Source organism: Labeo rohita, chromosome 3 (assembly GCF_022985175.1).
Source record: "Labeo rohita strain BAU-BD-2019 chromosome 3, IGBB_LRoh.1.0, whole genome shotgun sequence".
In the NCBI taxonomy this organism is placed as follows: Eukaryota; Metazoa; Chordata; class Actinopteri; order Cypriniformes; family Cyprinidae; genus Labeo; species Labeo rohita.
The window spans coordinates 29642278-29668105 of NC_066871.1; the positions used below are offsets into that span (position 1 = coordinate 29642278).

At 35.1% G+C, this 25828-nt stretch overlaps 1 protein-coding gene across 4 annotated transcripts in view; it reads left to right on the forward strand.

The window, feature by feature from the left end:
* Positions 1–17851, forward strand: part of mrtfaa (myocardin related transcription factor Aa) — a 52955-nt gene extending 35104 nt beyond the window's left edge. For 3 of the 4 annotated variants that reach the window (XM_051105730.1, XM_051105732.1, XM_051105733.1), the window contains 12 exons: positions 991–1151; positions 3639–3767; positions 4167–4417; positions 4803–4971; positions 5063–5440; positions 7254–7823; positions 9267–9446; positions 9540–9656; positions 10088–10237; positions 14962–15027; positions 15308–15365; positions 15634–17851. In XM_051105730.1, coding sequence (XP_050961687.1) covers positions 991–1151; positions 3639–3767; positions 4167–4417; positions 4803–4971; positions 5063–5440; positions 7254–7823; positions 9267–9446; positions 9540–9656; positions 10088–10237; positions 14962–15027; positions 15308–15365; positions 15634–16166 — 2762 coding nt within the window. In that variant the 3' untranslated portion in view covers positions 16167–17851. The remainder of the gene's footprint in view (positions 1–990; positions 1152–3638; positions 3768–4166; positions 4418–4802; positions 4972–5062; positions 5441–7253; positions 7824–9266; positions 9447–9539; positions 9657–10087; positions 10238–14961; positions 15028–15307; positions 15366–15633) is intronic. The other variant, XM_051105731.1, reaches the window with a different exon arrangement.
* Positions 17852–25828: the final 7977 nt, after the last annotated feature.

The window sequence follows — 25828 nt, forward strand, 5'->3', positions numbered from 1 at the left end:
TCATTTCAGTCATTAACGGTGTGTGCGCATTCATCTTCATATTTATATCCTGCCACGTTCCTGCAGCGGTGCAGAGGGTGATAATTTAATGCAGAGTTATGGTAATGAGATTGGTTGGCGTCAAACACCAAGTTAAATTAATTAGATGGGAATTTACATTCGTGTTCATATAGAATACGCCACTCTGTGGTGGCATGAGTCGATTAACCGTGAAGTTTATGCAGCGTCACACAATGCAGCACAGTGAAGCAATGCTGAAAGACGTCTGCACAGAATGACTTAAACTGTTTTAATCCCTAAATAACCTAATTAGAGAGTTAATGATTATCGCCATAATGCCGCGCTCTCAGAACACGCTCAAATTAAATATAAATATCTTGCACTGGAGTTTAAAGGTTTTATTATTCACTCTGGGACAATATTAGTGCAGCGTAAGTGAAATAGGGAAGCAGTGCACTGAAGATCAGAGATTTCTTTCATGTTGTTGTTTTTTTTGTATGTAAGATTACTTAATATTACTGTTGCTACCACATTTTTTTATTGATAGATTCATTTTATTCATTCATTCATTTATTTTTTAAATGTTTTCATTTATTTATTTATTTAACTAAATTAATTATTAATTTAGCCAATAATATTTAATATTAGCCAATATTAAAAGTCCCAAATGTTTGAGTTGTGGGCATAAATTATATTTTAAATCATGCAGCTTGTTAAAAAGAGGTGGACTATGACTTGATGAAGCAATCATCTATCTGAAAATAAAATACAATGGTGAAAATAAAACCTTTTTAAAATGCAAAAATAATAATAAATTGAAAATGAACAAAACTTTAGCCTGCAAGCAACCACATAAATGCACATTTAGTAAAATTGATATTGAAGCAGCAATGTTTGCATATGTAAACGTCACTTATGCTTTTTCAGAAAATGTATAAGTCTTGAATGCTGTAGCCTAAACATCCTTTTTTCTCACTTTTTCTCCCTCAGAGACGGAGTTTCCAAAAGTAGAAGCGGAGAACTCTTCGTTCGATGAGGAAAGCAGTGACGCGTTCTCACCGGAGCAGACACTCCATCAGGACTCTCCCCTCGGCCAAGGACACTTACCTTCTCCACCTGAGATACCGGCCAGTGAAAGGACACCAAAACAGGTGCCATATGTCAATTTGCATACTTAAAGGAGTCCACTTCCAGAACAACAATTCACAAGTAATTTACTCACCCCCTTGTCATCCAAGATGTTCATGTCTTTCTGTCTTCAGTTGTGAAGTAATTTATGGTTTTTGAGGAAAACATTTTAGGATTTTTCTTCATATAATGGACTTCATTGGTGCCCGGTTTTTAACTTCCAAAATGCAGTTTAAATACAGCTTCAAAAGGCTGAAGTTTTAGGAGAAAATAAGATGTACCTTTTTGAGGCGGAGTACACAGATGATGAACTTAGACGTGATTCATAGTATAATGGGAAGTTCGGATCATTTTACTGACTCTGACCTTTGAGTCGCGTTTTTTTTTTTGAGTCATTTGTTCATTTCCTTCATTTTAGCAAAATAAAGTTTAAATGTTACGTGTTACTTCCCTAACACATCTACTGCTTACACAAACGTTGATCACACTACAAACAAGACAAAACTATAATGCTATAAGAAACAGAAAAGATTAATTCATTGTTTACCTGGGTCTTTAGTCTATGATTAGCTCACCTCGCCTCTTATCTGACAAGTTTTTGGGTTTCAGTCGTTCGTTCATCTGGTGACAGCCCCATAAGATGAACCCAAAGACTCGAAACAGGTGAACTAATTCCAGTACAGAACCTAATAGGATGTTGCGCATGCGCGACTGAACGAATCACTCCCCAGGATGACTCTTCCCGGGTCACATTGAAGATTCGTTCAAAATGAAGAATCGTTCAAGAGCCACTCATTACTAATTTGTAGCATTGTGGACGCGCATCCCAGAGCCTGTGCTACACGACTTTTGTGCTTAAAAGGTATACAAATTTGTATTTTTCTAAAAAAATTATCTGTTTCGCTAGATAAGACCCTTCTTCCTCGGTTGGATCATTTAGAGCCCTTTGAAGCTGCATTTAAACTACGTTTTGGAAGTTCAAAATCGGGGCTCCATATCAGTCCATTATATGGAGAAAAATACTAAAATGTTTTACTCAAAAACCATAATTTCTTTACGACTGAAGACAGAAAGACATGAACATCTTGGATGACAAGGGGGTGAGTAAATTGTTGTTCTGGACTGGAAAAAAGATCGTTTTTAGACCTCAAAGTCTTAGAAATTTCTTTGGTTAATGCAAAATGTTAAATTCAGATTAACTTGCCTTTTAAAGATAAGTCTTAAAATGTATTTTAAGTTGCTAATGCAACTATCTGATATTAATGAGTTAAAAACAAGTGTTAAATTTTAACACTAACATGCAAATAGCCAGTATTGTTATTGTTCACTAAAACAAAATCTATATTAGAAATTGTGGTAACACTTTACAATAAGATGTAATTTGGTAACATGTATTAACATGAATAAACAATGAACAATACATTTATTACACTACTTATTAATCTTTGTTAATGTTAGTTAATGAAGGTACAGTTCATTATTTGTTCATGTTAGTTCACAGCGCATTATCATCTAATGTTAACAAACACCATTTGTGATTTTAATAATGCAGTAGTAAATACTGAAATTAACTACGATTAATAAAGCTGTAAAAGTATTGTTCATTCCTGGTTCATGTTAACTAATGTAGTTAACTAATGTTAACTAATTTAGAGTGTTACATAAATAGTTTATCAAAAATAAAGCTTATTTAAAAAATTAGATTAAGAATGTATAATAAAAATGTGTTAATCTAATATTTATATTTTATTTTTGACTAACTACAGTTAATTGCCTGTAGTTAGACGCATTTCTACTTGCCAGTGAATTTCTGATTTTCAGAAGTTTAAGTACTAAAATGACTAAAAAATGAAACAAAAATAAATGAAAGTTCAATAAAAGTATCAAAAACAGAAAAGTACATAAGAAAATGACTAAACCTTAAACTAAAATGAAAATGTAGAAATATAAAATTATAAGATAATTCGATCTATTATTAGTGATTGTTTTTAATAATACTACTATTGCTAAAAAAAAAAAAAAAAAGAAGCAGCTTCAAACAGTATCAGTGGTATGTCAAAAGTATGTGCTTTCCCATCACAAGTGACATATTTTTAATGCACAGAAAATGAATTGAGTGTCTCAAACAGGGGATCCCAAATTTTAATTAAATTTCCACAAATCTTGGCAGTTTCAGTAAATCCTCTCTAAGGTTTAAAAAGTAATAATGTATCATCATCGGAATATATACACACACACATGCACACACACTTTGAAGTCTTCCTGTAGCTCCTCATGCTCAGTCAGCTCTCAAGAGCCCTGAATTATTTGCAGTGCTCACCATCTTCATTCAGCTCATTACACAACTGCACAGACACATTCGCACACACGCTCTAATCGCATTTGATAATCTGCACGTATTATTGTTTTGGCCTTGTAGTTGCATTTACATGTACATCCCTGTGAGCTCTAAATGCAGTCATGCAAAATTGGAGTTCCTCAAACTCATGTTCTTCTCTGGATTTTCTTAGGTCTCGCCCCCTCCTCCTCCTCCTCCTCCTCCCCCTCCTCCACCGCTGCCAAACACAGCTGGCCCCGCCCCTCAGCAGAAACTAGCCAATGGAACAACAGGCCACAAGCAAGCTCCGGCACTACAGAAGGTGACAGTTCCTCATTTAACCCACGATAGCTAGAATTGCAATTTTAATCTAAATAAGTCCACTTTGCCTTTTTTTGCCATATTAAAAACATTTTTAAGTATATTTTTAATTTTTAAGAACTTAAGTATCACTGAAATATATTAATTACATAGACTGATAAATCTCACCCTGCCTTTTGTTGTTGTTGTTAAATATACTTCATGTATGAATAATATTATGAATAATATGAAATATAAGTAATCCAGTTATTTTGAACAACTGAAAACATCCTGATAAGACCATCACTGGTCAAAAGGTGACATTCCCCTACTAGTTTAAAGATTATTGTCCCTTTGACTTGAGATGGTGGTTTGACTGAATAACTAACATGCTAATGATTCATATTTCTGTTTCATTTAGGGTGGTAAAGTGGGGAGTGAGCGTCCTGTTCAGCGCTCTAAGAAGGTGAGAGACAACAAACCAAAAGTGAAGAAGCTGAAGTATCACCAGTATGTTCCTCCGGACCAGAAACCCGAGCGTGAGCCTCCGCCTCTGCTCGACTCCTCCTATGCCAAACTGCTCTATCAACAGCAGCTCTTCCTCCAGCTGCAGATCATCAACCAACAACAGCAAAACTACAACTACCACACCATCCTACCTGCTCCACCCAAGTAAGAAATGCCAGATACAATATTTATTGTATTGTGTACATATATTATACACAGACAGAGACACTGCTGTTCAGAAGTAAGATTTGTAATGTTTTTGATTAAAAAATTATCTTATGCTCATCAAGGCTGTGTTTATTTGATTAAAAATCCAGAAAAAAACAGTAATATTTTGAAATATTATTTCAATGTAAAATAACAGCTTGTGTGTACATATACAAAATAATGATAATAAATCAGCATAGTAGAATGATTGATTTCTCCAATAATATGAATGTTGTTAAATGTTTAATCTGTGTCTGCCCTATGAAGCTGATGTGGCTATACGTTGAAATAAAATCAGCATTATTCTTCTCTTTGTTTGTTTGTTTTTTTACACTTTATTCAGGCCTCCTGCTGATCAGCAGCCTGCCTCAGCCAATGGCTCTTCATCATCCAAAAATGACACGCCTCCTCAACCAACATCCACGAATCTGACTTGTCAGAATCAGCAGACCACTGCAATGGGAGGTGGAATTAAAGTAGGACCTTTGCCTCCCAACCTGGATGAGCTAAAGGTTGAATCCCCTGCAATAATGATAAATCCAAACTTCACTACTTTCACTGACCAGTGAACTCACATCCTGTCATTCTCTTCATTTCCTGCAGGTGGCAGAGCTGAAGCAGGAGTTAAAAGTGCGGGGCTTAACCGTCTCAGGCACCAAAAATGATCTTATTGTACGGCTCAAGCATTTTCACGAGCAGAACGGTGGCACCAACGCTCCAACATCTTCTAAAACCAACTCACCATCAACCCCTGTAGTGGGAGGAGCCTCCACCCAGTCAACGGACAGGAGTGTGGTGGTTGCTCCCTTCTCGTTCGTTGCTACTGCAGAAATGGGCGGAGCTCAGACGTCAGCGCAACAGATAATGCAGTTTGGAAGCACTAGCTCCTCCCCTCCAGTTTCCCCCGCCCACTCAGAGCGCTCATCCACTGGAATGAGCCCAGATGAAACCAGCTGTAATGGGGATGCTTTTGGAGAAATGGTACATGTCTCCTTCTGTGCTTTATTATTGCTAGTCTTCGAACAAATAAATGTGGGTAACTATAGGATTGCAGTTGTAAAACGTTATCATGTGTGTAGAAAGCAACATTTTAAAGATAATCTTACCCTGTGTGTCTACTCTGGAAGCGAGCAGTGAAGCATTGCAGCACAAAGCTAGAGGCTGTTGCATGTGTCAAAACTGTCACCTTTGAATGTTCACTCACCACAGACTATTCACATGTGTGAGCTTGAGGCTAGACTTCAGCAGCTGAATGTCGCCTACTATATTTTTAATGAAATATGTTGGTCTAATAATTGATGATAACAATTGATAACAATTTAATGAATGTATTTCCAAATCACAATTAGGCTAGACTTTAGCAACAGTACAATGATAATAAAATCCTTCTTCAGTCTTAATTAAAATCTGTTGGTCTAATAAATGAAAATAATATAGAACAATATTTAAATTATTATTAATGAAATTTCAAAATAATAATTATGCTAGACTGCAGCAACAGTACAAAAAAAATAAAATCTCACTTTATTTTTTATTATTTGAAATCTGTTGGTTATATAATTGACAATAATATAATAATAGATTTCATTAATTAAAATGTATGTCAGAATAATAATTAGGCTAGATTACAGCAACAGTAAAATAAAAATAAATCCTAGTTTATTTTTAATGAAAATCTGGTGGATGTATAATTGATAATGATATAATAGATTTATAATAAAATCTAAAAATATTGATAATGATATAGTAATTATTTTATTAATAAAAATGTGAGCAATTTACTTTTAGGCTAGACTTCAACAACAGTAAAATGATAAAAACCTACATTCGTCTATTAAATGATGATAAAATGAAAAATATTTAAATTATTATTAATGAAATCAACTATTTCCAAATAATAATTTCACTAGACTGCAGCAACAGTAGAATTAAAATCACTTTATTTATTTATTCATTCATTCATTTATTCATTTGTTACCTACTTTGTTTTTAATGAAAATCTGCTAGTTATATAATAATAATAATGTAATAAGTGATTTTATTAATAAGAACTTCAGCAACAGTGAAATGAAAATAAAAACTTTATTTTTTTTAATGAAACTATTTTGGTCCAAATGTTGATGATGATAAAACAATCATTTTATTAATAAAGATTTAAGCAGTTTAAAATAATATGTATGCTAGATTTCAGCAACAGTAAAATGAAATTAAAATCCCACTTCTTTTTAATGTACATCTGCTGATCTAATCGTTTATCTAATAATTGATTTTATTTATAATATTTAAGTTATTAAAATAATAACAAAATTATGTAATTCTGTATTTTTTTTGTGTATATGAATATAACATTGATTGCTATTTACATTTATTTATATATTTATTTGGTTATAAATGAAAGTCAATCTATATCAGAATGAAAAAAAACAATGATTATGATCATACAACCAACTTTTTTTTTTTTTTTTTAATTAATTTTCTTATATGTGTATGAAAACAAATAATACTTTATTTTAACATTATAGTGAAGTTGTTTGAGTAGCTGTGCAGGGAGTCAGAAATCGAAACATTTATAAACTAATTGCCCTTTTGTCAGCCACTTGCACTGTAGACTGTTGATTATGGGTACAATGTAGTTTTGCTGTACTGTACCGCTTGTGTCTGGTGTGGATACGGGATTGCTAAAGTATCGACTTATTACATTTATACAATTCTATACATTTATACAGTTATTTTCTCAAAGAGTTTGGAATATTCTGAATAGCTTATAATATTGTCCCATTCTTGTCCCTTTCAGGTGACCTCTCCTCTTACCCAGCTCTCCTTGCAACCTTCTCCTCCTCTCCCTTCCACGATCTGCATTAAAGAGGAGCCCGGCAGCCGGACGTCTCCATCCTCCTGCTGTCTGCTGTCCCAGTCTGCGGCGCCCCCTGTAGACAAGGACCAGATGCTGCAGGAGAAGGACCGACGCATTCAAGAGCTCACACGCATGCTGCTGCAGAAACAGCAGCTGGTCGAATCTCTGCGCTCGCAGCTGGAGGGCAAACGGGTGGCCGTGCCGGTCCAAATAAAAGACAAACTTCCTGGTGTCACTATGGAGGCGGTCAGAGCGACCATAAAGCAAGAGGTCATAGAGGTGATTGAAGACATAGAGATGGTGACGGAGCAACAGGTGTTCCCACAAGCAGGGCAGACGCAGATGCAGACGCAGCTGCAGCAGCAAAGGACAGTGACGGCAACAGAGCTGGAGCAGGAGCAACAGCAGCAGCAGCAGCTCGTAATGCAACAGAATCAGCGCAACCTGCAGCAGCAGACACATCAGAGGAAGAGGAAAACACAGAAACAACCGCACAACCAACAAAAACAAGTTAGTATGGCATTTACACAACATACAGCCTCTATTTTCAAATGAATCGTATAATTAATTCCCATCTAATTAGAACAATTAAGAGAATAGTTCCAAAACTAAACCCTGATTGCTGCTTTGAGTCGTGAGCCCTTTACGAAGGACCCAACTTCTAAAAGTATAAGCCAGGGTAACTACCGCTAACTAAAGCTAAACTTTTTTTGTAAATTAAATTAAATTAAATTCAAAATATTAGATGTTGCATTGGCAACTAGAATTTACACAGTAAAATGACTGGAAATAAATAAATAAATACATACATAAATATTAATAAAAATGACAAAAGCACATAAACATTTTTATTAAATGAAAACACTTTTAGTAAATTTTTAAAATATTAAATGGAAAGTACTGTAAATAAATAGATTTTATTGAATTAAAACATTTTTAATAAATTAAAAATATTAGATGAAAAAAAAACGTAGAAATGCTGCATTAGCAACTGAAATTTGCACTGTATTATTACTGGAAATAAAAAGAAATACTAATAAAATGACAAAAGCACATAAACATTTTTTAAAATTAAAGTATTTTAATAAAGCAAAAAACATATTAGATGGAAAACTTTGGCAAAAAAATTGGCAACTAAAATTTACACAGAAAAAACACGCTAAAAATGAATAAATAATAAAGAAATAAAGAAATACTAATAAAATGACAAAACATAAACATTTTTATTGAATTAAAACGTCTTTATTAAATTAAAAATATTCGATGGAAAACTTTAAAATGTTGCATTGGCAACTAAAATTTACACAGGGATATTATTGGGAATAAATAAATACTAAAAGCACATAACAAACATTTGTATTAAATTAAAACGTTTTAATAAATTGAAAATTAAATGAAAAAATTTGCACAGTAAAATTACTGGGAAAAAGAAAACTTGAAATAAAAAATACTGGAAAGGAATGAATGAATGATAAAATTGACAAAAGCACATAACAAAATGACAGAAATTTAAAATTAAAATATTTTTAAGATATTTTAAAAATTTAGAAGTTAAAAATTAAGACAGGTTTTTATATTGAAGCCAGGTGTTGTTTTTTCAGGAGGTTTTGACCTTCCAGAATGTGATTTTTGAGCGATTTTGGTGCAGTCTGACATTTTCCCCAGAAATGGGATTGGGCTAGTTTTGAGTACCGGTTGGGCTGTTTTGTTTTTTTTACACAGACCTGTCAACCCTGGCTGACACTGTATTTTTCAGAGTACTTTTTGGAGAAAAACGATTTTATACACTGTTCCCTCTGAACTTTTCCCCTGACACCCAAGCGCTACATTGCATCCTCCTGGGGTTATGTTTGTGGCACAGCAGTAGTCACACATTAAACTTTTACTGTAATGGAAAATCATGGAACATCTCATGTTTTTTTTGCTAACCTTTCTTCTTTTTCATTTTTCCAGCAGTTGCCTCAAGCGCTTACCAACCAGCAGTCAAGTCCCGTTTCTTCATTCCCAGTGGATGTACTGAACTCAAACTCCGCCCCCACCATAGTGACCGACAGGAATGGCAACCAGTTCCTGCTAACACTGTCGAATCAAAACACAGAGGCACCAACCAGAGGCCGCCGCACCCAGGGCAAAGTAACCAATCAGATTATACGTGTGCCTCAGTGCTTATAGATGTCACAGTCTACACAGTTATGATGCAATCACTGATGTTTATGTCATTTTCAGAGACTACAGTCTACACCCACCATGTTACCCAACCAATCAGTGGCTGAATTTCTTAACAAAAACAACCAATCAGAACAGCCTGTACAAACTGTCATTTTGAAACAACCAATCAAAAAGGTTAGTACGAAGCCATTTTTTAGTGTGTGAAAATGCATTTTTAAAACAAATACATACATGACCTTATGATTTTCTGTAAAAAAAAAAAAATCTTACATTTTGAAAAGATAAGTCACAGTTGATATTACTTCGAGTTTAGTCGTCACGTTCATTCTTCAAGCTGTGAATGTTAATTGAGTCTCTATGATGGCTAAAAGGGAAGGACTTTTGCAGAAAATGGCCATCTTTCTTCCATATAAATGAATGATATCTATAGAGAAACATTACGTATTCTTGACAAGTCATTGAACACGATTATGAGGCTTTTAAACCCACTTATTAAAATGTTAATGACTAATCACTGTCACTGGTGTTCAAATGAGGGCTGCAGGCACGGGCTATTAGCCCATTAACATTGGGACTAATTGAGATGCATGTTTTTACTTTGACAGGCACTAAAGCCAGACCTAAATGTGACGACCAATTACAAAACATCAAGCTGCACATCCATCTCATCGCCAGCCGATATCCAACCGTTCTTCTCTCAAGTGGATTCCATGAACGACACTGAACCCCTCCCCTCATCTCCCAACAACAACAATGTAAGTGTTTTGTTTGTGTACCTACTAAAGATCTGTTACAAAACCTAGTGTGTTAGCTGCTATTTATATTATTGTGGCTTGTAATGTTTTAAAGAAGTTCAAATGTAGCGTTGCAGCGAAAATATGTGAACCCATTGGGTTTAATTTGCATTAAATCAGCTCTTCTGTTCAATCGTAATAATTTACATACTAAATGCTACTGTTCAAAAGGGTGGGGTCAGTAAAATGTTTTAACAAATTAATCATTTTATTATTTTATTTTATATTTATTTAGTTGAAAAAGTGACACTAAAGACATGGTTACAAACTATTTGTATTTCAAATAAATGCTATTTTTTTGAACTTTGTATTCATGAAAGAATCCTAAAAAAAGTAATGGTTTCCAGAAAAAAATATTAAGTAGTACAAGTGTTGTCAACATTGATTGTAATAAGAAATGTTTCTTTAGCAGCAAATCAGCATATTACAATGATTTCTGAAGAGTCTTGTAACAATAAAGACTGGAGTAATGAATGCTGAAAATTCAGCTTTACATCACAGGAATAAATTACATTTTAAATTATTTTCAAATAGAAAAAAATTTATTAATATTTCACTGTTTTTACTGTATTTAATAATAAAAATGCAAATAAATGCAGACTTGGTGAGCATAAGAATTTTTTCCGACCCCAAACATTTGAATAGTACAGTCGAGGTCAAATTTTACATCCCCCTTTCAGAATCATTAAAAATTTTAATTATTTTAGCAAAATAAGAGGGATTATACAAAATGCATGTTATTGTTTATGTAGTACTGACCTGAATAAGACATTTCACATAAAAGAAAAAAATAATAGTTGAATTTATAAAAATGACCTTGTTCAAAAGTTTACATCTTCTTGCTTTTTAATACCGTGTTGTTACCTGAGTGATCCAAAGCTGTGTGCTTTTTTTTTGTTTGTTTGTTTGTTTGTTTTTTGTTTAGTGATAGTTGTTCATGAGTCCCTTGTTTGCCCTGAACAGTTAAACTGCCTGCTGTTCTTCAGAAAAATCTTTCAGGTCCCTCAAATTCTTTGGTTTTCAGCATTTTTGAGTATTTGAACTCTTTCCAACAATGACTGTATGATTTTGAGATCCATCTTTTCACACTGAGGACAACTGAGGGACTCATATGCAACTATTACAGAAGGTTCAAACGTTCACTGATGCCTCAGATTGAAGCACGATGCCTTAAGAGCTGGGTTGTGAAAACTTTTGAACAGAATGAAGATGTGTACATTTAGCTTATTTTGCCTGAATATTATTTTTCCATTTAGTACTGCCCTTCAGAAGCTACAGAGGATACTTACATGTTTCCCAGAAGACAAAATAAGTTAAATTTACCCTGATCAAATTCAAAACGTTTTCACCCCCGGCTCTTAATGCATTGTGTTTCCTTCTGGAGCATCAGTGAGAGTTTGAACCTTCTGTAATAGTTGCATATGAGTCCCTCATTTGTCCTCAGTGTGAAAAGATGGATCTCAAAATTATACAGTCATTGTTAGAAAGGGTTCAAATGCACAAAAATGCTGGAAAACCAAAGAATTTGTGGGACCTGAAGGATTTTTCTGAAGAACAGCAGGAATTTAACTGAAGAACAGCAGGAATTTAACTGTTCAGGACAAATAAGGGACTCATTTGGATTCATTGTGGATCATTCAGGTAACAACACAGTATTAAGAATCAAGGGGACGTAAACTTTTGAAAAGGATCTTTTTTTATACATTCAACTACTTCTTTCTCTTGTAGGATCCCTCTTATTTTTGTAAAATAGTTAACAGTTTTAATGATTCTGACAGGGGGATGTAAACTTTTGACCTCAACTTTATATTTAAGTGATAATACACTTTATTGAACACAGCAACCTTGTAGACATTCACAGTACAGACTAGAACAAAACTGACTTTCCTAGTCTAAAGTCTTCCCAAGAAGCTAACTAGAGTCATGAATAACCTGGAGTCCAGTCAAAAAAGAAACACAAATTTGGAGTTTGCTCTTCACAAGAAGCATTGCCTGATGTGAAGCATGCCTCGAGCAAAAGAGATATCTGAACACCTAAGATTAAGAACTGTTGACTGTGTAAAGCTGGAAAGAGTTACAAAAAAGGGTTTTGGAGCAGAGCTTATGTTTGTGTCTGTACTCTATGTAAAGACTGTCTTGGGGCCAGCAAGACTTTTCTAAAGCTAAATAACAAAATCTATGTCATACGAGGCAGGAATTCTAATAGGAGTTGTGTCTAGACTGCTATATGGAACAGATTCTGTTAGTGAAGTACAGATTTATAGGTCTGTGATATAAATAGAGTGCAGCTTGTTTGTGCTAACATCTTTAAGACCTTTATTGCGACATGCACGTTTAACTGTTTTAATAGTTTGGCATGGTATCATGATTCTCACTATTCCTGCTTAATCTTACAAATCCTCCAAATCCTCTCCTTATGTTTTGAACCACATTTTTAAACCACTTTTTTATACCTCTGTTTCTTCCCATCACATTCTGTCATTTTATGCTGTCATTTTTTCATGTGGAGCACAAAAGGAGTACTTTCATGTATTTTTTTTTCATATAGTTCAATGGTGACCATGTCTGTCAATGACTTAAAAAAACATCAAAAATGCACCACAAAAACAGGTCAAACAACTACTACTGTTCAGGAGTTCAGAAGACTTGGAATATAGTGCATGAATGATATGGGCTATTTTGATGGTGCATATGTTATGTTTTGGTGTATTTTTGTCTTGTAAACTACCGTTTATGGAGATTTAAAGGATAGTGCACCCAAAAATGAAAAGTCTATCATTAATTACTCACCCTCATGTTTCAAACCCATAAGACACAAATTACGATATTTTTGATGAAATACGAATCTGAGTGCTTTCTGATCCTGCATATGACATGTTCAAGGCCCACAAAGGTAGTAAGGACATTGTTAAAATAGTCCATGTGACATCAGTGGTCCAACCATAATGTTATGAAGCTACGAGAATACTGTTTGTGTGCAAAGAAAACAAAAATAACGACTTCATTCAACAATTTCTTCTCTTCCGTTTCAGTTTTCGAACTTAAGTCCGAAAAAAAAGTCAGTGAACTGACTTGTACCTGAACTTTAATGTGGACTCAACCCTCTTTTTATTTGTGGTATACTGTCTCAGTCTAATTTACATTCACACTGATGTTTTAAGAAGCCAAACAAATTAAAATATAGTAGTAGTAATAATAATATTAATAATAACAACAATATATTGTAAAACAATTGCACTGTAAAATAAATGCAAATGATTTTTCTAGACTACAGTAGGGAAATTACAATAGTTCTTTCCTAATTTCTACACTTGAAAGAGATATTTTGAATTTGGTCTATTTAAACCGCTAGCTGTTAACAACTCATCCTGCATTTTTAAGCTTTTGTTTTGACGGAAATGACAGTAGAGCTTTTATTTTGAAGGAAAGCTCCAGCTTCAGTGAAAACAGGCTTAAAAAACACACTACAAATCTAGTGAAATGCTGTAATCATCTGCCACGAAAATAAAGCATAACTGGTGGCCATTGCGCTCCAAACGTGCGCTAAACTCACAGCACATGCAATAAACGAGTTCACTGCATTCATTCACTATAAACATAGCCGTTCTGAGGCGTAGAAAGCACCGGATCACGTTAAGTCTTATTGTGCTTTTGGGTTTACTTGGACAGATACTGCGCCAAAGCATAATGGCCCAAAACACAACTTTAAAGACCTTTTATGTTAGATTAAGAAATTTAAATATATTTTAAAAACTACACTTTTTGCCTGGAAGACTTATCATTTCATATCGTCATGTGACCACGGTAATATCAAGACAGTTTTGCTATCGCAATACCACGATATTGATATTATCGTTACATCCCTAACTTTTAATGTAGCTAACTAACTGTATGATACCTGCTCCCATCAGAACAAGTTTAATTGCTGCATTCTCACACTCCTCCGATGCTCTCATTTTCCGAGTTGTGTTTTTAAGTCATAATGTGAAAACAACATGAACATTAACGTTATTACAAAGACGTTGGATTTGTATTATCAGAGCTTTCCGACTTGTGTTCACATGAATTTTCTCAGTCTGAAAATAATTTTTCTGATTATTCTGACACCACATGAATAGCAGTGTAATTTACAAATCTTTTATGCGACCGTGTCAGTGCACCAGAGGGCAAATATTTCAGTTGACAGCTCATGCATTTAAGTGGCACTGAAATAAGACACCGAAATCTACGTTCTGATTCGGTCCACGACGTAGATTTCAGTACCCAACCCTAGTTGCGATCACGTTGAAGAAATTGATGAATAAAATCAATATTTTTGTTTTCTTTGCACACAAAAAATATTCTCGTAGGTAAAATTACAGTTGAACCACTGATGTCACATGGACTATTTTAACAATGTCCTTACTATCTTTCTGAACCTTGAACATGGTAGTTGCGTTACTGTCTATGCAGCATCAGAAAGCTCTCGGATTCCTTCAGAAATATCTTAATTTGTGTTCTGAAGATGAGCAAAGCTCTTATGGATTTGGAACGACATGAGGATGAGTAATTATTGACAGAATTGTCATTTTCAGGTGAACTGTCCCTTTAAACTGCATGTAAATTTGTCAAAATTCATCTGTTAGTGTTCCATGGAAATAATGACAGAACAAATCCTTTAATATCCATTCATATCTGTCTGTCAGGAGGAGATGTGTTTGAGTTTGGACGAGCACCTCTCCTTGTGTTCACCCATAGCTCTTTGTCATCAGGTACTGTCTCGTCCTCCATCTCTCTTCCATCTACCGTTGAATTTCTATTGTTCCTCTGCGAGATTAACATTTCCTTTTCATATTAATATTTCTGACCATTCCTTTTGTTGATATCCATAATTTGGCACCACTTGGGGCTGATTTAGGATTGCTTTTCCCATTCCATTTGTTTGCTGAATGACTTCATGAATTTCAGGGAGCAGATCCCAGATTTGATTATTGAAACAGATCCCAATAGCTCTTCATGTTGGCGTATCTAATGATGTTGATGTTCTTGCAGGAGAATGGCTGCCATCAGCAAGTTGACGACTTGTTTGACATCCTAATTCAGCGTGGAGGTGATTTTTGATGACTTGTTTTAATAGTTATTGTCATTCAAAGTAGTGTTCTCAAAAGTAGCGACCACCATTCAGTACTGTAATTTAAAAATTTGACACAGAAGCACACTGAGCGCATGAACACTATGACCAATCAGCGGTGTTTAAGAAATGGACGTTTTTAAAATTACAGTACCGAATGGTATCGCAGTCTGTACTATAGACAGCACTAATCCAAAGTGAAGTGTAAAGCTGCTTACACTCATTCTGTGTTTCCTTCACCCTACAGAAATCTCTGAGAATTTCAAAGCCACCCCTGATCCTGTTCTCGAAAGGCTTCGGCCAAACACGCCTCTCTCCTCAAGCTCCTCCCCTCTCGGTCTTTCCCATCCTCCTGATAGGCCCCTCAAAACTTTAATTTTAGAACCTCAGCCTTCTTCAATTAAAGCACGCAGCAACTGTGACACAGGAGGTGGGCGTCTTGAAGATTTCCTGGAAAGCACTACTGGCAAACCTTTGCTGGGAGTGGAGCCAGGAGGCCCGACCACGCTAATTGTTGACCTCCACAACCAAATGCTCAGCACGCCGAGTATCCTAGACCACCCACGCTCCCCAATGGATACATGCGACATGAGCTTTTCCAGTCACTCGCATTCAGATTTGATAGACTCCGCCCCCGATCCTATGGATTGGATGGAACTCGGAATGGGCGGGACTGGAGGGGAGGGGCCTGGGATGGTACATATGAATGGAAACAACCCCTCTAGCTTATTTTCCACAGACTTTCTGGACACTTCTGATCTGAATTGGTCAAGCTTATAACTCATGGGATATCGCAGACTGCTACATTTTTGGAAAGGGCCTATTGTGGATTAGCTTCCTTCACATAGTACAGTTTATATTCGTTTCAACCAATGGCTTGGATTCAACAAGTATGGATTTTCAAAATACTAATTTAACTTTATTGGACTTCATCCCTCACCTTTGCTTGCGCAAACGCTCACACCCCTGATAGCACACACATGTCACAGAGCCATCTATATGTATTTCATTTGTTGTGCTTTTTTTAGTCGGAAACACATTGCTTAAGCGTTTCAAATTTGGATATTAGAGCAAGTTGTTTCTGTGTTTTTTTGTTTTTTTTAATATATATATATAATGTAAAAGATGTGAATTGCTCTTATATCAATGACACTTAAAACGAGATGCTTTCTAAATGATAAAGTCTCAGTGATGTATGTGTGCTTATGGAAACCTGCATACAAAAATGTAATATACCCTGTTTTTTTGCATCCGTTTTAACAAATTTATTCACTAAGTGCAGCTTTTGAATTCAACTTTTAAATTCAACCTTTAAATTTGATTATGCGGCATTAAACTAATGGTTTTTCTGACTTTACCTGCTTTACCAAATATAGCTGGTAAGCTTATGCATAACTCAATAGGTTTGAAATGTACACCTGGATTTTACTGTTTATAGTACTGAATCAATCTTGCTAAAAATTTTATAGCATAAGCAAACAGGTTTTGTAACATTTTCTCAGCGTTGACATTCATATGTTGCCATAAGCATAATAATAATAATAATAATAATAATAATAATAATTTGTTTAATTATTATTATAAATCCTTAGTACTTAATACTGTTTCACTTCAGTTAAATCTTATTTTTAAAAACAAGAGTCTTTAATTACAGCTGCTTATTACAACATTATCTGTTCAACATTTGTAGATGTGCCAAAAATATTATTTTATGGCTATAAATAGCCAGTAAGCTATTCAATATTTAGTTGAATTTTAATGCAACAACTGGACTATGCTACTTTTTTGTTTTGGAAAGACAAGCCATTCAAACCTTGTTTTGTTCTATAACATTGCAACCTGACTAGAGTTGCCAGACGAAGTTAATTACTGTGTTAATAGTGCTTGACAGTTAAGAGAATGACTCCAAACTAATAACCTTGTGTTACTGCTCATCCTTGCCAGGTTTACATTAGCAGTCATCAAAACACAGTATAAGAAATTTTAATCACATTTTAGCAAGCTTAGAAAAGGTATTACTACTTCATATTTTTAAACCCAGTAAATATTTCTATACATCTACAGTAGCTCAAACTGTGCATGCTATATGTGGGACATGGTGAGTGCTGGGAAACTACTTTATTAAATTGCATTTTAATTTACTGTTCTTAAAAATCGAACATGCCTGTACCAAAAACATCAAAGCATCCATTTTATAGATCTGAATGGGAATTTTCAGCCTTTTACTGTATATATTCTGCGTTGTATATGAGCTAAAATGTTGTATATGCCTATCACGGTACACAGCGTACTGTCTGTACTGCACTGTATTTTATCAATACTTCTGTCTGTAGGTTGAAGTTTTGATAAAAGAATATGAGCCTATAAGATATAATGAATGTTTCTAAGATCTGATTGTATAGTTTTTAGTGTATAAAAGATTATAAGATATACACAAGGCATAATCACATCTAATCAATAAGGAACATTCAAATTTCAAGGACCTTCAAATACATTTGTGTATTATTACTGTTGTTACTTTCTTTATGCATTGCTTTAATGTGCATTTTTTGGTGCTTTTGCATATTGTACATGAGCTCAGGAATGAATCTTATTGTGTGTTAGTGTGTCTGTGTGTGTCTGTGTGTGTCTGTGTGTGTCTGTGTGTGTCTGTGTGTGTCTGTGTTGGTATGTGACGTCATTTGGGGGAACAGCATTACTGTCCGCAGTATTCACGCTCTCCATCTGTTTGAATTTGCACTTACAGAGTTTTGGCTGGTGCTTCTTGTGGCCCAAATTGTACTTCGTATCCACATGATCTCCAGTCCACCTGCTGTACGCTGGAGAATCAAACTCCTCAATGCTTCAGTGGCTGAATGTATTCATTTGTGGGGCTGCAAAGCCTCTCAGGGCTTATTGTCTTTAAGACTTTTTTTATTTTTGGAAAATAAATTAAATGTTACGAATAAAAAGAACTGTCTTGTGTGCTTTCCAGAGAGGAAAGGCCAGTTCTGTTTTTTTAATAAAAATGTAGAGGTGTGTGATTATGACAAAAAAAAATCTCAATATTTTCTGGAATTTTGTTGATAATGATAGTTAGACAAGAGTGTGTTATTGTGTTGGTATTTTGACAGGTTTAGGACTGCCGTGGACAGCTGACTCTCAAAGCCTTTGATATTCTTCACATTCTGTGCAGTTAGTTTGCAGGAGTAACAGAAATTAAATTGATTTTTACCTTCATAAGGTCATTTTTTAACCTAATTAAATGTATACATCATCTTTTCTGTCAAATTCCTAAATTCAGTCAATAAATGCAAATAGTAAGACACTGTAGGGCAGTTTCCAATCAAATAAGATCAGTATTAACAAAGTTGGTTTGCAATGCAGTGGTGGCACAGAAACTGCATCTTAAGTGGCATTTAGATGTATTTACACAGACTGTTTAATGCAAGCCATGAATGCAGTTAGAACTGCATAAATTGTGTTTTGATTAAAAAAAAAAATTAATTGTTTTGAGTGCTGATATTTGAAGAAAAGGGAAAATACGCTTTAAATGTAAACCAAAAATCGCCAGTAGGTGTACATCCATACAAAGCATTTTTGCATAGCATGCACATTTGCTGTATGTAATGTTACTATAAGACCCTCAAAATTGTAATTAATCAACAGGAGGCATCACATTTGTCTTTCAGCCGGATATGCAATTAACATTTTTTTCTTTTTTATACTATTTCAAATAAAAATATTTAATATTTTATTAATTATCATTTAATTAATAGTTAATTTAGTAAGGGTAAAAACAGACTCCTGACTGCAACATTTACTTGTTTTCACCCATGTTCAGTTAACCTTGTGTTTCCAGGCAGCTGGTTAGATTAGATGGCTCGTGCCTGATTATAAATTCATAACTTTCCTCTGGCAAGATCGGTGTAATGCACCTTCTCTATCCACAAAATACTAAATCACAACCTGGCGTCGAATGCAAACGCTTCTTCACCCCTTGATGAACCCATTAGAGAGTATCTTGACCTTAGGATGAGCAATTGTAGAAAATAAATCACTGTGCGTCTGTTGCGCCGCTCAACTGCAGCCTTCCAGGACTCACAGATTCGAACGGAACAGTCTGTTCCCATGTTCCCCACAATCCTTGATGACATCATCGCCCCTGTCCCGTGTGTTTTCCTCCTGGCTGAGTGTTTCTGTGTCCATTCATCACATTGTTTAATCAATTTACCGAGATGCAGAGATCTATCAGCTGTAATGGACTGCAGACCCAACCCCTTTCCCAGACAGCCCCTCTCTTAACGACCCGAATTAATTAAATAATGGCTTGTGCAGACGGAAGGGCTTGTCATTATATTGCTCAATTGATAGAGCATCATATGTAATTTATTCAACGCAATGAGGTGATTCAGCTGAGCAGGTCAAAACCTGATGGACGAAAGAAACCATGGAGGTCTTGTATCTCTTCATTATCAGCATTCTGGGTTTCTCCTCAGCAGTTATGGGCCATCTAGTGACCTATTTCGTTGGTGCTTCCTCATGACGTTTAAACCTAAGGTGCTTGCAGACTAAAGAAAGCTTTTGATGCACATGAATGTGGAGGCTACGTTTTGAGGGTATACAAATGCTTGGTGAGTTAGAAACAAAGCAGGAATACAGCAAATAAGGACCGACTTGTCTGAAGTTCTCACTGGTCAATGGATGTCTGTGCGCATTGCATCAGAAGTTTTGGTTGCATGAATAATTTTCACTTTTGTACTTGTTTTTATTTACATTCTTCCAGTCCACCATGCCGACAGATTGCTTTCTCCAAAGGCTGGTTGCACCAGATGTTCATGAGTTGAAACTGCCAACATGTGTGCCAAATGGTGTCATAAATGGCACTAACTTACAATTTGCACATCACTGCATATTTGAACTTAATTGAGACATAACTCTACACTGAAAAAATAAATTAGGTTTAGAAAAAAAAATCACTTTACTAGTAAAGTTTATTAATTATAAATTTGATTAAAGTAATTACAAAAACATCACAAGTAACACACTGAATTAAACCTTTTTTTTTTTTAAATAGAAAAACTTAATGTGAAATGTACTAAATAAATTTGAAAATGACAAACACATAAAAAACATACAAAATAAATATTTATAGAAGCATTTTAAAAATCACAGTTCTTATAGTTTCTATATAGTTTAAATACTTTTTTCATTTAAAAACAATAATTTTAATATTATTTGCATATATAAATGTGCTCATTTTATGATTTTTTTGTGTGCTGTATTTTTTACAGTTGTGAAGCAAAAAAGTATGAACAGAAATTCATGACATTTCAGTACTTACCTTAAAAATGATATGATCAATCAAAGTCAAAGCAACGAGTGTTTTCATTACTTACATTTTCATGAACTCATCAAAATAATTAAATCAATAATATAAAGTTATAAAGTCCAAATACTGAAAAAATGTTTTGAAACGACTTGACTATACTTAAATTTTCTGTTTACAAATTCTTATTTAACCAAGGTAAACCTATGCGCCTATGCATTACTTTAGAGTAAGATTTATGTAAAATAAATATTTTCAAAATGCTGATTATTCATTTTATTGTAAACAATTCATCATGTTTCCTTTTTTTCCCGTGGAATTGGGCTACTTTAACACTGTTGTTTTACATGTCCGCGGGTTGAAGGGACCCCAAAAATGTGATATTTTTGCCCCTGGAATGCAAATTTTACCAGGGGAACCCAGCCAAAAAAACCTGTATTTAACTTTAAAATGGCAGTGAATGGCTGTTGAGATTTTGAAGTCCAATAAATTGCATCCATCCATCATAAAAGTCAATAAAGGCGTTCTGAAGCAAATCGATGTGTTTGTGTAAGAAAAATATCTTTATTTAAAACTTCATAAACTGTAATCTCTCGCTTCCGCTAACAGCTGTGTGCTCAAGAGAGAGTGGCGTTCCAGCAGATGACATAGGATGTAGGCGTACTGCAAGCTCTTGTGAGAATATGCTAGTCTAGCGGGAACCAAGTCTTGTTTACAGCAAAGTAAAACCAGTCTTCTCTTGGCTTATATTAAAATCCTCTGACATTTTTCTTTACAGATCCTCATTTTGTATTTCTAATTCGTGACTGTGTTTTGTTTTGCTCTTTCCACCAGAGCTTACGTTACGCCTACATCCTGTGTGATCCGCTGGAACGCCACTCTCTTGTGAACGACAGTTAGCGAAAGCTAGAGACTGTGGTTTATGAAGTTTTAAATATTGATTTTCTTACACAAATGCATCGATTTGCTTCAGAAGGCCTTTATTAACCTCCCTTGAGCACTTTTTTATGATAGATGAATGCATTTTATTGGACTCCAACAGCCATTCACTTCTATTATAAAGCTTGAAAGAGCCAGAATGTTTTTTTAAATATAACTCCGGTTGTTTTCATCTGAAAGAATAAGGTCATATACACTTAGGAAGGCTTGAGGGTGAGTAAATCATGGGGTGATTTTAATTTATTGTGTAAATTATCGCTTTAAAAGGTGCAGTGTGTAATTTTTAGCGGCATTTAGCGGTGAAGATTCGAATTGCAACCAACGGCTCAGTCCCCCGCTCTTTCGAACCGCATAGGGAAGCTACAGAAGCTGACACAGAACAAAAATGACATCGTCTGTTACATCTGACAGTAGCCAATCAAGCGATGAGGTTTCTGTACAAAGGTAAATCAAGGAATTATATTTAGTTAGTATAAGGTAAGAGTAGTGAAAAGCTAGCTGGTTCAAGGTGTTTAATCGGACAGTGAGATAGCGTTAGCAGCAGACATTAACAGGGACAGTGCAGTGTTTAAAAACAACAAACAGGCTAGCGCTGGGTTTAAAAAAGACATCACAATAGACTGAGCTCTGTGCTTTGTTATTTTTGATGTGAAGCAAAGTCTCAGATTTCAAATTCTGTTCATTTCATTTGGAAATTCGAGCAATAAATACTGTTTTGGTGCTCTTTAATGTGGTGTGATAGATTTGTGTAGCTTCTGTGTACTTGTCTGTGCGTAATCAAACGATTAGGAAAACATTTGTGACAGTTTCATTTTTGTTCTGGATCCCCTGCTCTGGTGCCAGACTGGAGTTCACTCGCCACTAACTGGACAGGGGTGGGACTTACAGCTACACTATTATTACTAAAGTTGGACTAACTTACCGGTCCAGCAGAAAACAGGCAACTTCGGCGTGGCTTTGAAAACATTTCTCTCGCATCAGCGCCTTCCATCTGGGAAAAGCCACATCGATGTTTATATGGGAATTCTGCTGTAGTCTCTCTCGATTTCATCTGGCGGCATCAATTTTTTATTTTTTTTACTGACGAAGACTGACGCTCTGTCTGTTCTTCTTGTGCATAATACTTGTGATCTTGCATTTGTTCAAATTTCTTTTTTCTCAATGAACACTACTGACTAATACTACCACTACTATTCTTCGTGCGCGTTCAACTTAGTGATGACACGAGCGGCCTCTAAAAACACCAACGCAGAAGTAGAACAGCTTACTGACGAAACATGCTCTGTAGAGCAGTTTGTCCATACATGGCGGCACTAAATGGTGAATTCCATGTAAGGGGACCCGCGGTGTATGTAGATATAAATTGCTCATTCTAAGGTTATAAAAACATAACGGCTCATTATATAAGGTCTTTACACACCTCTGAAAACATAGTTTTGTATATCATATTGCATTTCTGTCAATAGATCCTCCGAAATATTACATACTGCACCTTTAAGAACAAATAGTGCAACCAAATTAAGAGCAGAGTTGGTTAAAAACAAATTAGAAGTCATTATTCTCCTAGTGTGAATTTCACATCCCAATGTAGGAAAGAGCTTACTTTTGTAACCGTACAGTCTTCCTAGTGGTGTCCCGTGTAGTTAGGAGGAGTAACACTGTGGTCAAAGTTCAAGAACACATGCACAAATATTGCCTATAGCACATGTGTTTGCCCTGACATTTGTAACAGTGTTCTGTAGAGCCCTTGTCCATGTGAGCCCAACATTCATCTTTCATGTGAAAAGTGTCATGTGTCCACCCTCTTTTCAGCCTCACACAAGTGATTGATGGAGCTGGAGCTGGCTTTGTATTATAATTGTGTGTGTAACAAAAAGAGCAGGGGGTTTGCAGGAACAAAGAGTGTGTGTGTTTGTTGTGTGGGTTTGGTATATATATCCTGGTGGGGACTTAAACCTGACGACACACAAACTCATGGGAACTTATGTCACGGTGGGGACCTAAGCTGAGGTCCCCATGGGTACAAAAGCATGAGTACAGAATGAGTTTGTTTTTTTGTTTTTTTTTGAGAAAGTGAAAATGCAGAAAGTTTCCTGTGATGGGTAGGTTTAGGTGCAGGGTTGGTGTAGGGTGTATAGGGCCCTATGAATTCCACGATGTGGAAAACGTGGACGGAATCGTGGAATCCAGTTATAAAAATTTACTGAATAACGTGGAATGTCACAGAATTCGTCAAAGTTTGAATGAATTAATCAAAAGTAGGTCATTACACTTAAATCAAAACGCAATATGGACTAGTATCTGTAAATATTACGCTGCAAAAATACCATTTAAATGTGAATCCTGCATGTGCTGCTTGTCTCTGTTTTAATGAATGGAACAGACCAGCGGTTTTGTTTACTAAACACACTGAAGCACGTGTGATGCTCGCTGTAATTTCAGCGTCTGTCATCTCACTAAATGAGGACATAAATACATGAACAATATCTGCTGAGAGTCACTTCATGAGCATTTGACCGTTATATTTTAGGAAAACTAGCGTTATATCATGTACACACAGAAATGTAAAGGTAGACACGGCAACCCGACATGCTAAAACACAGAATTTAATAACAATAAAACATATGGTGAGAAAAAATAAAACATTTCATAGGGCCCTAAACATGTCATTTTAGTTAAACCTTTATTAAACTGATGTGAAACTGTATAAGTTTCATAATTTTAATTAATTAGACATGCTCTTTGATGAATAAAATTTAATTTAACCATTAAAAAGGAGTTAAGAAAAATTAAAACAGGAAAAAACGGTATTTGGAGAAAAATAAAACGGATTTCATAGGGCCCTAGGTGTAGGTTGAAAATATGGTTTGTACAGTATAAAAACCATTACGCCTATGGAGAGTCCCTACAAGGACACCAGTATTATATATAATGGAGAGAAGTGTAATTGTTATGTGGCCTGCAATCTCCACAGACATGGCTATGATGCAAAAGTGTGTGTGCTCTCTACAGTGTCTCTCCCTGCTGTTTCCTTCCCTATCGATTTAAAAATAAAAAAGTAGCAAACTTTTCTTTTTTTAACACTCTGTTTTCCTCTTTTTCTTTTGGCAATGCTTCCTGATTATTTCATCATCTCTGTCTCTCTCTGTGTGTTAAAGTCCCATCTGGCTGCAGTGTGAGAGTTAGGCCCCATTTCAAATGTTCGTTTATCACATAAACACTTTACCTCTAACACACCTAAAGTCATTTTTTACACAACCATTCAACAGTTTAGGGTTGGTAGATTTTTCTCAGCTGCATTTAATCAAAAATGCAGTAAAAATAGTAATATTGTGAAATATAAATAAATTATTTCATTTTCGGTTCTAATATTTTAACAAAATAGAAAAATCAAAATACAGTTTGGAATAGAAATATTCTGTAACATTATAAATGTCTTTACTGTCATTTTTAGTTAATTTGTTGTGACCTAAAATTTTGAACAGTAATGTATATAGTGTATACAAACCATACACAAAATACAGCTCTGTTCCAAAATTTAGTGAGCGTCTTTGTTGTCTAATATCATAGGCAATGACCTTTCAAGGGAGCATCCTTTCTGAAAAAGAAAATGTAAGCAACAACTGCATGCTACACAAATAGTTTTTTTTCACTCTAAGATCATAAAAGACTAGAGTTTGATGTTAACTTGTTGCTAAGCCACAGTTATTGTATGATATTCTGAAAAAATACTTAAGCTGTGTCCCAATTTCAAAGGCTGCATCCCTCTAAGACTGTATTCAAAGGCTGAATGCATCACAGTGGTGCAACAAAGGCTGTCCCAGTTCAAAGGCTCCTTCAAATGCAAACTTGAACTGCGTCCTTCATTTCCCAGACCATGATAGATACAACAGATGGATCCTTTGCAGCCAAGACTATCCCAAGGTTTACTGCATGCCAATGACAACAGGATATTTTTTACTTTTTTGATGAGAGAGAGAGAGAGAGAGAGTGAATGTTGGACCTGTTAAATGTAAAGTACGTACTGAGTTTCAACTTAAATATGTAGTGTTACCAAAAAAGTGGTTAAATATTAAATAAAGTGGTTTGAATATTCCTATAGATAATTAATACTTTTTATTATGTACATAAATGGACCAAGGTGAACATATTTAGACAGGTTGTGAACAGTTTTGTTTTTCAGACTGTTGTATGA